Source organism: Anabas testudineus, chromosome 2 (assembly GCF_900324465.2).
Source record: "Anabas testudineus chromosome 2, fAnaTes1.2, whole genome shotgun sequence".
NCBI classification, from domain to species: domain Eukaryota; kingdom Metazoa; phylum Chordata; class Actinopteri; order Anabantiformes; family Anabantidae; genus Anabas; species Anabas testudineus.
The window spans coordinates 22,517,705-22,531,775 of NC_046611.1; the positions used below are offsets into that span (position 1 = coordinate 22,517,705).

General features: G+C 44.7%; 1 protein-coding gene across 4 annotated transcripts in view; it reads left to right on the forward strand.

The window, feature by feature from the left end:
* Positions 1-13,047, forward strand: part of dlgap1b (discs, large (Drosophila) homolog-associated protein 1b) — an 81,684-nt gene extending 68,637 nt beyond the window's left edge. For 2 of the 4 annotated variants that reach the window (XM_026364392.1, XM_026364393.1), the window contains 6 exons: positions 3,739-4,124; positions 4,209-4,288; positions 7,585-8,000; positions 9,162-9,253; positions 9,745-9,897; positions 10,442-13,047. In XM_026364392.1, coding sequence (XP_026220177.1) covers positions 3,739-4,124; positions 4,209-4,288; positions 7,585-8,000; positions 9,162-9,253; positions 9,745-9,897; positions 10,442-10,657 — 1,343 coding nt within the window. In that variant the 3' untranslated portion in view covers positions 10,658-13,047. Of the gene's footprint in view, positions 1-3,738; positions 4,125-4,208; positions 4,289-7,584; positions 8,001-8,114; positions 9,254-9,744; positions 9,898-10,138; positions 10,202-10,441 lie in introns of those variants that run through there. The other 2 variants (XR_003299042.1, XR_003299043.1) reach the window with 2 other exon arrangements.
* Positions 13,048-14,071: the final 1,024 nt, after the last annotated feature.

Sequence of the window (14,071 nt, forward strand, 5' to 3'; positions counted from 1 at the left end):
CCCTCTGTTTACTGCTGGTAAAACGCCAAGCCTCCCGGCAAACTTCATGTTGCTATGGGTTGCCATGGCGACGCTATCACAAAGGACTCCAGCTGGTTCTCCGTGCGTGCGTGAGTGTGTATGTGCGTGTGTTTGACAGAGAAAGTGAGCGAGGGACAGGGATGGACAGAGAGCGGGCATACAGAGCCAGGCATTAACTCTCTGATTTACCCTCGTCCCTCCGCCTCCTCCTCCGCCTCCTCCGTCGTGTTCAGCGCTTCTTTTCTGTCCACCATTCTCTCCCCTCTGGCAGACCCTCATCCTAAACACAGTGCAGCTGGGCTCAGCTGTCAGTGTTACCCCATAACGACCGCCCCCTTTCCAGGCCCTTTGTATTTGTTTGGATGGTGTTGGATTTGCCCTTGGCCCCCGCGCGGGGGAACCCGTTCCCGTTAGCTAGCCTCTTAAACCAAACCGTCTGCTCTTTGAAGTGGCCTATCACACAGATACGCAGATTGGAGATTACAAGGCAGCTGTCTGCCTTCAATCTGTCCGGTAACATGAACACAGCGATTAAATGAAGGAAACGGCATACACCTAGGCAGACATACAAATGGGACACAGTGATCAGCAGGGCCCAAAAAAAAAAAAAAAAAATAGGTGGCCAGCTCGTCTGTTTTTGTTCTGAAGGCCGCAGAAATGAATGGAGACTGCTTCGTGTCAGGGGAGGGAAGATGGCTTTCTCTGATATTCTCAAACCCAGGGGAGGGGGAACGCTCGGACTGAACTGCTATTCACACCAACTTGTCAGCATGGGCCGTTTGAAGCATTTGTCAAAAGAGGGATTTGGCAGAGAGCCACTAGAGTTTAGTCATTCACAAATTCTTCTTTAGGATGACAATGCTCGCAGCAGGCTGCAGCTACCTCTGAGAGGAAGATGAAATCCCACAACCCCATTTCCACTAAATGAGGAAGTTGTTCCCGAGTTTTTTGTTTGCACACACGAGAATATTAATGGTGGCTTTCTTATTGTGCAATCAAAGCTTGCATTTAACTCATTTTATAAAGTGACAGAGATCCAAAGTGTTTATATCTGTGGTTGGTGAAAACAGTTCTCCACATTCCCTCTTAAGGGTCTGATCCTGGAATCCTGTGTCACATTCCTGCATCACTCGTCATCTCGTCCTTGACTGTCTGTGTGTGGTGGACGTCCAGGGCAATGTAGTTATTTAATGCTTTCATGGCTGCAAAAGTATCAACATATTTCCTTATCATTCCTGTGGAAGCTTGGCCTCTGTCAAATGTTGTGGTTAGATTGTCTTCTCTTCTTTTTGCTATTGTCACATAGGAAAGACTTAGAATATCCATTCCCTGAGTTTCTCAAACATAAATTCATTTATTAGAATAAATGTTTGAGGACACATCATCACCCATGCTTGCACACAAGTCACTGGCATGTGTCGTATTATTATTTTCGACAACACCTCCTGATGAATGGGGAGTAAATCAGTGGCAGGAAGTCTGTGGTCTGTCTTGATGTGGAGAGGCTGAAACATTAAGATTGTGTCCGTGTTACTTGTGCATAGGTGTGTGGGGTGGGGGAGGAGGTCGGGCTGCATGTTTGCACTCTGCCTGTGTTTACTTAACCTGTCTCGGCATTCAAAACCCCCTGTCATTCTCCAGCGTGTCTGGCTCTCGCAGTGACAGCTAGGTGGGACATGGCGCGTCGTCTCATGTTTCATACAAAGCTTTTTTGAGCAAACGGAAACCTGCTCTTAAGCCTTCCAGGCATGAGAGGAGTCCTTGGACACACCTACCTAAAGCCATTCAACACACACACACACACACACACACACACACACATACGTATGACTTTTAGATGACTTCAGGAGATAGAAGCTCTGAAAGGGGCTGACATTTTATCCTTTGAACCTCTACGGTTAATGGGGGCAGGACCTGGACCTCTCTCTCTCTGTGTGATGTAAACTTGTGTGTGCTCACTGTGTTTTTTGCTGTTGTTGTTGTTCTCTTGTGAGACTGTACTCCCTGACCTTTTCCAAAGATTAGCCCTGGATGTTGATCATATTTGCTAGAGTCTGCTGCAAATCGTGGTACTCCAAAATGACTCTGTCTAGGACGGCTTTTGCATTTATTTTTACATGAGCAGCATCTCTGCACATGTATAAAGGAAATACAGTAAGTCTTTGTCTCTCTTGTGGTTTGTTACCACACCATCAAAGACACTCACATTGGAACTGTGATCTCAACACAGCACTCACCGAGTCTGAGGACTTTCCAGCTTGTCAAAACCTGACTGAAATCTCATCTGGGATCATCCAATCACTGCTAGCGAGGCAGGAGGGAGTTGGGAGGGTGGGCGGAGGGTTGAGCGGATGACTCTGACAAGCCAAGAGGATGAATCAGCCCTCTGTTCACCTTCAATATGTTAAGGTCTCTCTGTAGCTGTCAGTGAGATGACAAGAAACAAAGCAAACAGCATCCTGCTCTAATAGTTTTAGACATGGCTGCTCGTGCTGGGTGTGGCTGACAACAGTTGTCTGCTCCACACAGAGCAGTGATCTCACCACGGTAGGATGTTTGTCTTTTGTAGGGATTAAAGGGATCCAGGAAACCCACGGTCCTAGTTTTGCTGCACAGCACAGAGAGAGTGACCTAGTTTTGATGATAGCACTAGACCAGGAAGGAGATTCCAATAATGGCATAATGTAGTTAGAAGGTGACTGATTTGTGTCACTTCAGACAGGCCATGTGTGTTTTTTTATCTGTTTGCGTGTTTCTATATGTGTTTCCTATGACTCAGAGTTTGTGTGAGAGGCTCCATTGTGTATGCAGAACCTGTAGTTGTAACCTGAGAAGAGGAGGGCACACAGCAAGAGGCAGAGTATTTCTGAGCAGCAAGATTATGTTTTTTTTTTTGTTGTTTTGTTTTGTTTCTTATCTATTTGCTTGGATTTAATACGATGCCCTTAGAGAGCACTGAGCTCTTTAACTGCTTTCAACAATAGTATTTAACCTCTGCGCCTTTTCACAAATATTATTAAACTTCTGTGCAATTATGTGCGCAAACAACACCGAGGTAGACGAGCACACAGGGCTATATTCAGCACTATCAAGTTGTTTTGGATGTGTACAGTAAGTGCATAGAGAGCTTAGCCATTTAGATCAGTGGGTCAAGTGGCTGACATACTAATCCTATTACTAGACGAGGCTCTGATTTGTTAAACTTGGCCCTAATCTACTGTCCACTTTGACTCCCACACAGTGACCTGAGATGTCCGGGTAAACCGTCAGCTGTTGCCAAAGTCATTTCCCCTGTAGCTATTGTTACCGGTTATTATCTATTATTTTCCTCTTATTTTATCTTATCTTATCTTATGGTATTATACTAGTTATGGACTGCTGCATCATTCCAACCTGCCAGTCAGGACTGTTAATGGGGTAGAGAGGTTATATATTACATTCCTATAGCACTGGAGAACTCCCTAGAGACAGATTAAAAACACATAGGTTAAAATAGCAGAAGCAGATGATGATATGTGATGTATGTGTCCACTGTCTGTCTACAAGCCTCCATTCTGTAGGCCTGATGACATCACCATGACGTCATCTGTTTCCGACTCGGCTATAGCTTTAGATTTAGCATTTTAACATTTTCACAGGATGCTTATTCTTTGTGATGCAGAATTGGTGTAATGTGCATTCCAAGTTCAAACTAATTTTCTCTTTATATATCTCCAGTGTCATCATGCATCACCACCTACAAGAAAACACCTCCCCCAGTCCCACCAAGGACCACCCCATCCAAACCCTTCATATCCATCACGGCCCAGAGCAGCACTGAGTCTGCCCAAGATGCCTACATGGACGGGGGCTCTGGCCAGCGGACAGGCATGAGCTCCCAGCCTGGCCTGTCCAACTCCACGGAGAGTATAGACAGCATGAAGGCCCTGACGGCAGCCATAGAGGCAGCTAACGCTCAGGTGCACGGCCCCGCCAGCCAGCACGTCACCAACAGCACCATCACCATCACTGCCACCGCCACCACCTCTGCCGTTGCGCACGTCTCAGCAGACAGCAAGGCACAGAGGGAAGCACTCCGCAAGTGCCTCTCCATAGGGATCCAGGTTTGTGGATGAGCTCGGGTTTCTGTGGAAGTTCTGAAAATACAATTCTGGCATGCATTTTAACAGTTTCTCACCCCCTCTTAGGTGGACCCAGAGGAGGGAGGGCCAACAGAGGAGCAGTCTAAATTCCAGTCAATAGGAATCCAGGTGGAGGACGAGCGATGGTGAGTAGGGAGCAAAGAGAGAAAGAGGTTGTAAGAGTGAAACTAGATAAGCCTGATGGGAGGGATGAGACAGAGATAGTCTGAACAGGAAAAGGACTTAGAGAGACAGAGAGAACGGTATAGTGTGAAATACAAGCTTTCACCCCCCTGCACTGGCTTCCTCGCAGCAGCTGTCCCTTGTTCTGGGGAGGTTGGCGTCAGAGCCCCCACAGACAGGGGCCCCAAGTGACAGCTGTGCCAGAGGATGTGGTGCAGGGAGCTGGGAAGGTGGAGGGGGTGAGTTGACAGCCATCTGTTGCTCCAGTCATTGTGATTCAGGCTACTTTGAGGCTGCATGTGTTTGTGTATGTGTGGGAGGGAGGGAGGGAGAGAGAGAGAGAAGAGGACGGAGTTTTATTGGGTTTGTTTAGTTCCGAGAGACTGCTGTGTGTCAGCTACAGCCTCTCGTTCTGCAACACGCTCCGAGTTTGAGAAGAAGCAGCCTAGTGTGGGCACAGTTTCATTAACTCACGTTGCACCCGGCTTATCAAGGCCTCTGATGTGACACGCAGGCATTTATGGCTTATTTGTCTGTTTTCCTTCACTCTGTCCAATCAGTGACCATCTGTCTGGTGAATGAAGTTGACAAATTTAGCCATGGTACTGGTTTTCGTGCCGTAGCCAGGGTAGGTTTCAGGAATTCAAAGAGACATTACCATTAATCAAAGGTCACAGAGAGGGCTAAGTTCAGTGCTTCAAAACACACACATGCATACACAGTCAGGGAATGTGAGGGGCTTTCTGAAAGGGGAGGTCTCAGCTGACTGACCAAACCCTGTGTTTTGAGCTGAGTTCTGAGTTTCCCAGCCAAATATTAACTCATTCAGACACCTTCTAGTCTGCTGAGGCTCGGATGTCATGCAGCGCTGCCGCTTGTGTATATCTATAGTTAATGTTTGAATTAGGTAGGAGGGTATTTTTGTTGGTGCATGCTTGTGCTTGCTTTTTCTACCTGTTGGCATGAGAGGGTATATGAGTTGGTCCGTGTATATGTGAGTGTGTGTGTGTGTGTGTGTCTACCTGGGAGGTCTGGACATGCTGCCCTCTACATTAGAGTCCCAGACAGTGAGAGTGCCAGCAGCCTCTCTCCGGTGCTCGAGCTCCCTCATTTGTGTCTATGTGTTTATATACAGCTGTCTCAGGTCATAACCTCACTTTGCTCTTTGAACTAGTTTTAACTGTAAGGGAGTGGAAGAGAGTTGTAAAAGAGATTAACACAACAAACAACAACAAACGCGGACACAAGAAGTGTACGGATGTATTTTTGGCCGATGAATTGAGCTTTTTAGGGACATGTAAGTTGGTGGTTACCAGATGGTTCTGCAGTCACAGGGCGAGTGATGCATTGCTTTGGCCCTGTAGTCACTAAACCATCTGCACAACCGTCTTGAAAAGTCTACTTAAAGCACAGCTACTGTGTACCTCCCTGTCCTTTTGGTTTAGTCTTGACTGAAGGTTTGTCATTACTGTCTTAAGACAAACAAACAGAGCTGGTGTAGTATTGTGTTTTCGGTCCTTTAACTTACTTCTGGGCTTTTTTTTTTTTTTTTCTTCATCCAAATAAAACACGACAAGGCCGTTTTTGTTTATACGTAGTTCAGTCTTTCTTCATGTTTGTGGTTTGAACCACGCTCTTGGCAGTGGAGAGGAAAATTAATAAGACATTAAAAAACTAGAGGTACTATGTAGTTGCCTTTTGACTCCCTCTCTGCGGTGACTTATAACTTTCCTTCATGTTCATCACATGAATCTTATAAGGAATTCAGTATTTTACTTTCACTCTTTCAGCCTGCATACCTTCCTCATATGCTGTGATTTCTTGTCTCCCTCACATCAGTTTTCTTCGCTTTAAATATCCTTCCACCGTTATTCTTTTGCCTCCTTCCTATCGATAAAGTATGTCTGTCTTACTGTCTGCACTGTGTTTGGCCTTGCTTGTCTTTGCCCATGCAGGAAGTTGTTAGCAGGCTGATAGAAAGCAGACTGAGGTCATTAGAACTGAACACCTGCTTAGAGGAGTTACTCTTTAACTGTTCTTCACACACACACACTTGCATGCTTCTGGTACGCACACATAGAGCACACGCACACTGTTTGATCTACCCGAAGCCACTCCCTTGTTCTTGCTCCCTTTTTCATGTTCACAGAAGGGGAGAGATGAATGAGAAAGGTGCAGATGAATGGGAAGTGCTGAGGAGGAGTGAGCGTCCGGGGATGGGTTTCTGTGTGTTATGCTGCAGGCAGGTCAAGCTGAGGTTCATTTGTGAGAGGATTGCGGGCATGTTTAAATACGAGTAGAGTTAACAGGCTAGCAATCGAGTCTCTTTTCTGGCTCTTCAGAGTTGTTACCTCTTTCCAATTTGCAGTCTATTGACACCACTGTGTCACCATTGACACCACATAGTAAGCATTTGTGATATATTGGTTAAAGTTTGTGCACTCTTATGCTTTGATATTCTCTGTTTATCTATGGAGCTTCTGTCTGTGCATGCTCTCGTGTATACTTATCAAATTCTGTCATTTATTTATTAACTGACTCAACGAGCAGCGCCCTCGTACACTTTTGTACGTGTTAAAAAATGATGTGCTTTGAGTTGTAATCTGGCAGTGATTAGTCTGCTGGCTTCCACATCCAGCTGGCCATTTTTTTCCCCCCCCCCAACGCCCGCATCTATCTGGCATCCCATTCATTACTAGTGTGTTGAGCTGCCATATAGAACTTAGCCAAATGTGTGTGTTGATTTAATCTTTGCTCGAATGTGTGTGTGGGCACTGTTGCACATAGTGTGGAGGGACTTGGCAAAGTCTGGACAACAGCGGCACAAAGCCTCTGAGCCAAGCAAGACATGGCACACCCAACTGTAGAAGGGTCCCAGGTGTATGTGTGCACGTGTGTTTGAATGCGCACTGGTGTGCCTGTACTATTTGTGTATGTGCATCAGTTCCGAAGCGGGGCTTGTGGTGTGACAGAAGATTGCACACTCTGTTGCATCTGAATAAGCCAGGTGACAAAACACGCTCACACAAAAGATATTCCGCACTACAATAGCTATTCATCACCATCACTGGTGAGATCGCTGTGATCATTTCAATTTCTCTTATCAAGAGCACTTTAAAGAACTTTGTGTAAACAGTGTAAACTTCTACTAAATGTAAAGCACAAATGTTGCATTGAGGCACTGCATGATGTGAGTATATGTAATCAACACTTGTGCAAAGTCAGTTCTGTCATGTCATGTCATTCCTACCCCTTGTAGTCACCGAAGGATGACCCGCTCCAACAGCGTAACCACAGCGGTGCAGGCTGATCTTGATGACCCTGCAGATGCCCCAGAGCTGCCTGCACGGCACTGCGCCACCATGCCGCGGCAGTACTCCCGCGATGCCGCCACCTCTACAGTCAGCATCCAAGGCTCGGGGAACCACTACCATGCCTGTGCTGGAGATGACTATGGAGAGGTGGGGTTTGACCCGTCTATCCTTCCCCCTCCTGACCCCTGGATGGACAGCATGGTTGAGCCAGATGCGGATGCTTTGGAGACTGTCGGTCGAACAGTGTGCCCCCGGGACGGCCGCTGGTTCCTTAAGTTGCTGCAGGCCGAGACAGAGCGTATGGAAGGCTGGTGTAGACAGATGAAGCAAGACGAAATGGAGATTGAGCTGCCTGATGAGAGTGAGTTGAATCATAGTTTAAACGCCACGATATGAGGAAAAAACAAACATATCTATTATACACTGATGTTCGGTCTATTTTTTGTCCTCCTCTCCTTTCCTCTGATTTGGACAGTGCTGGTACTCACGGTATCGGGCCACAATAGCTGCTTGTTCCTGTCTCGGGCCCTCTGGCCTCCTCAGACATACCGTGCATACTTATCAATAGGCCACTGCTGGCCCTGGCCACATTTCTGTTCTCTAGACAAGCTGTATAATGATCTCTCACACAAACACAGTGAAGGGCTTTCTGTCAGTGCTCCTTCCAGACTATTATTTGATCTTGACGTAACAACATAGACACACAGCAGTTCACGTCTGTGTACACACGTCTAAATAAATGTTCCTCACACACCAGGCTGAGCAAACAAGCCACAGGCAGTAGGCACCGTATGTATACCTGTCCTTACTATGCAGCTCATGTCATATTTGACTAAAAATGTCATTATTTATGCAGCTAGTGGCCTGTTTTGGTTCCAGGCAAGAGATTCTCTCACAGAACGTACAGAACAGGGAGGTGTTCTCAAGGTTATGTTTTCCCAGATACCCACGCTGCCATGTGTGCACACACACACACACACACACACACACACATCCTGAAGGCTTGTGTTTGTAGTGCAGATTCATTACTCGCCTTCTCAGCATCAGATCCCATTCTGTTCGTGGAGAGTAATGCATGCACTGACAGTTCCTCTCCATAGGGATGTGTGAGTCAATACGACTGACCAATGGAGTCAGGATATGCAGTACAACCGTGTTTATCTCATATTTCAGTGTGCCAAACTGGTGCTGTGAAACGAACACAATGTCACGGTTTTAAAATAGGTTTTTATGATTGATACGGCAACAACATCCCTATTTTTTCTTTATTTCTGTAAAGCATTGTTTTGCATTAGAAGTGTTTGTGCATTTCAGTAATTATTTCACACTCCTAAATAATTTCAGTTCCTGAGAGGCAGAGATAAAAGAGGATTCTAGCACATCCTTTTCTGGTACATTACTGATGCAGCCTGTCTGTTAGCGGTGCAACATGCCTGCAGACTGCGGCTCTGTGAGTAATTGCATTGTGAATTGTGTGTGCGCTCGCGTGTGTGCATGCATGTGCGTCTGTGTCTTTCTGCAGTCCTGGGGAAGATCCGCACTGCAGTGGGGAGTGCCCAGCTGCTGATGTCCCAGAAGTTCCAGCAGTTCCGGGAGCTGTGTGAGGAGAATCTGGTATGTGTCACCTCATCCTCTGCATGCTCCCCCCTGCACACACCCCCCTACACACACACACACACGCACACACACCATACCGCACTGACATCATCCTGCACAAATCATCCTGACAGGCCCAGCCAGTGCTCATTTACTATGCATCTAGTATGTACACCCTTTGCTGTCTTCCACATACAAAACAGGTCTTGCAGTTTAAAAACTAAAGCTTGACAAACCTAGATCCTGAAATTAAAATATACATTTTACATGGCGGAAGAACATTTTACAAATATTTTTTTAGCATTTTCATGTAAAAAAATATTACACATGTACTGTATTATTTATGGGAGGTGTAGTCCCCTCGCTGCCACCTCACAGCAAGAAGGGCCGTGGTTGGAATCCACAGGTCGGCCGGCTGACTTTCTGTGTGGAGTTTGCCCCATGTCTGCGTGAGTACTCTCTGCATTCTTTGTAATCATGTGTGCATGTATGCAATCGTTGTGTTTCAGAACCCAAATGCACATCCACGGCCAGTCTCCCAAGACCTGGCAGGCTTCTGGGACATGCTCCAGCTGTCAATCGAAAACATTAGCCTGAAGTTTGATGAACTCCACCAGCTCAAAGCCAACAACTGGAAACCTGTGACACCCCCAGAGATTAAGGTGCAGACGCACATCTTCTATTCAATAGCATTTCAGATTCACTTAACCTCGGCTTCGTTTTGGAATGCCCTACTAACCTGCACGTTATCTGCTTTCATTATTGTATACTCTGATTTCCAAGTCTTACTGATTCACGGTTAAGCTTTGTTGCAGCATGCACACGTGTGTTGCATACTGTCATGTTGCCTGCCTGACATCACCTCTTGTATTTGTGTGTTTTGTTCTGTTCTGTTGTCGACAGTGAGCTGCTTTTGAGAAGCCACTCTACCTGCCATGCACCGTTGGGGCCTGTCCATCTCCAATGGTCATTTTTACCTCACACAACGGCCACCACCGTGCTCTCTTACCCCACGCAAATGGCTGCCACTGTGAACCATAACCTCATTCAAAATTGCATGCTCTGACATTACGCTGGCAGCAGCCGCACCGCTCTTTCTAACCCATACGCAGACTGGCTACAGTTTTGTTGCTACTTGTTGTCTTTAGCTGCAGCTTGTCGTGAGGACCCAGTCTATCATTAAGACTATTTGTCATTCCTGTCCAGGAGAGAAGGATACCCCCTCCCGTGCCAAAGAAGCCCCAGAAGGGCCACCCTCCCCTGGCTAGGGACCGCTCGCTGGAAAGCTCTGAGCGCCAGCGTCTGGAGGCTCGCAAACGCCTGCTAGCTGCCAAACGTGCCGCATCAGTTCGGCAGAGCTCCGCTACCGAGAGTGCAGACAGTATTGAGATCTATATCCCCGAGGCTCAGACTAGGCTATGAGACAGGGGAACACATGTACCTGCACCTCAATAATATTTCCCCTGCACACAATAGCACTGAATGGTAAGGCTAGGGTGCTAACATTACATAGTCACATTTTTTGCATTGAGTTCTCAGTTCACTGTGGGGTCTGTCACCATAGAAGTTGTTGAACAAGAAATGAACGTTTACAGTATTTATATTATTCTTTTATTTATCTACCCTCCCTCCTCATTTCCATCTCGCAGCTTTGATGTAGCACTCCCTCTTTTCCTCGTACCTGGCCCTTACCCATAAAGTATCTTTTTTAAGTGACCTGATATTACAAAGTGAGCCAGGTGTAGCACAGCAGTGATGCTTCACGATAATTCGTTTCAGGAGCTGAGATTTACACGAAACATATGTGAGCAGGATGATGTACAGTATTTGATCACATCTGTCAGAGCAGATACATCACATCAAATTGAAAGACTAGATCAGTTTAGTTGATTTTACTTTTATCTTTCTATCAAGATCTCCTGATGCGAGTCTGAAAATAAAGAAAAGTTTTTGTTTCATGTAATGAGGCAAAACACGAGCACTAAAAATGGGTCTGTCCAGTGGCCCTGACCCGGTAGAATAGCTCGAGAGGTCAGATGTTAAGGATGTGATGGAAAGTGGCTATCAAGCCAGGAGCAGATTTTGCGGCTCTGCAACGGTTGCAGTTCACCAGAAGAATCACTGTTCTAAGATGCCACAAACCAGATTTGCGTGCGTGTGACTGAGAGAACGCGAGAGTGTGAGTGTTTTGATTCAGATGTTCCATTTTTGTTAATAAAGTGCTTCCTATTTTTCTAGGTCTGAAGGGTCCTAGTTGTAACTGATTATTGAGGTAGCAGAGTCAACAAACTGTAAACAAACCAACCCACCGTGTCTCATTTAAGACTGAGCAAAACATGTTTGTATAGAGGACTTATAATAACCTAACATGCATGCTGACGCAAAGTCACTGATATTTTTGTCTTTTTTTAACACGTTTGATCTTTTTTCATGTTCCATTCAAGCTTTTGGTGTTACAGACTAAGCTAAAATACTGATATTTGGTGCAATACCGGTAGTTGTACTATATTTTATTATGTACACTTTGAACAAGAGAGGTCTACTGGCAGTATTGAGACTAAAGGACTGAAAAGGGATTACTTTCTTCTCACTGTGTGTGCACTATCTCTGCCTCCAAATGAAGCAATTATTTGATGGTCATACAAGAAGATAAAAAAAAAAGTCCAATTTCATAGATTTTGTATTCATGTTTAATTTATTGATTAGGAGAACAATGACTGTTTGACATTGTGATAATTATTATGCACTGAGAACAAGGCCCTTATACTGTGTTTATGTTTTCTTTATGTTGGTTCTTTAGCATGACAGGCACCTTTTTGTCTTTTCTGTTTCAGTGATCAGCCTTAATTTCTAATATGATAGTCAAGCACAACTGCAGTCTCAGGGGAAGAAGTGTGTGTCTGCATGTATGAGTGCGTGTGAGAGCGTGTGCCTATATGTGACCCATGGTTTTGTCTCTTGCTGTATATAACCCCCCTGTCACCAGTATAGGACACGATCTTTAATTAAGGGACATTGTGTCCATGCCATGTTTTAAACAAAGTTCCAGCCCTACTTATTTAAGTGTAACAAGGTAGATCTGTCAGCTGCTTGAATGTGGAGACAATCCTGAGCTGGTTTACCGTCACATTGTTTTCGTTTTGATAAGAGAATAGCAGCATTTGGATGCGTTAGTCTAATTCTCTCTATTGATCTGACAAAGTTTTGTGCCATCGGATAATTATTGGTAAGGATACACTCCTGCTAATTGTCTCTATTGAACGCTATGAAGAGATTTATCTGAGAACCGCTTACGTATGAAGGAACTCAAATGAAGAATTGAACGTACAGTGCGATTCGTATTTGCTTTAGATGGTCAAGATAAGTTTTAGAGAGGGTGCATATAAGTAACAGTAGTTTGAATTTAATGCCATTTTATGTAGATGAAGCTCATTTTAGCATTTTTTTTTTACTTTGAAACTTGTATTTCAATTGAATTATCTGTCAGATGATGACTTCTTATTTATGTTTATTACAATAACATATCAATATAATAATCCTGGTATAGCAGGAAGATAGAAACCAGAATGCTGGATTGTTGTTGGAAACTCAAGCAGCACTCCAGCAATCCTGTGGTGTAGTTATACTAAGAGAAAAAAAAACATTCTAATAAACATTTGTACATAAATGAATGTTTCCCTATGTAAATGTAAACTAAAAATCCAATCGAATAACATATTAAGCATATATACATTTTGTAATTAATGTTACTACACTGTTGATGTTACGGCACGTGTATGAGCTCTTATCAGCATTAAAAAATGTATCATTGCCATAATTCTGTTGTGTTCAATTCTTTCTCCACATGTGTTTTCAATTGGAATATAATTAAACAGATTACAAGGCCAGCATGGTGTGTTTGAGGGCATTTCCCTTCCGCAGGGCGGGTCCCCATAATTAGACAGCACTTTTGGCCTTGGCTTATCCTTGACGCTCCTGTACATGCAGCTTCTGGTGATTTGTCGTTCACACATCAGTCCTGCTGAGGGGCGGCGTGCTGACCTCAGTGGCCAGGGTTCAGGAGTGGGGGAGGTGAAAAAAGGCTTCGTAAAAGTGGGTGTTACACTGTGAAAGGCCTGGGTCAGTCTACCATTTGCATATTGCCTACCACGGTGGGCCACAACTGCTCAATATGTGCCTGGAGGTTTATTTAAACCGTTATTAGGTCCCGCCTCCACTCCGTGATCTGTTGCTTTAGTCAAGCAACATCTGAAAAAAGGTGCAATATGCATACTGAACATTTGTTGAGGGCCAACAGGGTCAGGTCTTCTGGGGCAATGATCTAGTCCAGGGGTAGGGAGCCCTGGAGAGCCACAGCCCTGCTTGTTTTCCAACTCCCTCTGCCTTTCTCACTGTTGTTTATCTGGATCAGGTGTGTTCAGCCAATCAGAAGCAGTAAGTGGTTGGAAAACACACAGGGCTGCAGGTCTCTAGGCCCTGAAAATTAATACTGCCTATTAATAACAAATAAGCCCTAACCAGTGGTGGAGGAAGTATTTAAAAACATTCTTTTTCACAAAACTTCAATAAAAATATGTATATTTTAGTACAAGTAAAGTGTATTTGAAGTATTTACTATTAAAGTACATATTTTATACATTAAACATGTAGTCACTGTCCCTGTAATGGTTAGAATATTCAACATTTATTATATAATCAGTGCTAATAATATAAATTAATTGCTGAACATTGTACTGTTGGAGCTTGCTAAAGAGCTGATGCAAATATTCTCATACTTCAAATTTGCATTTCAGTACTTTAGTAAACAGACTCAGTTACATTCCAGCTCTGATTCCA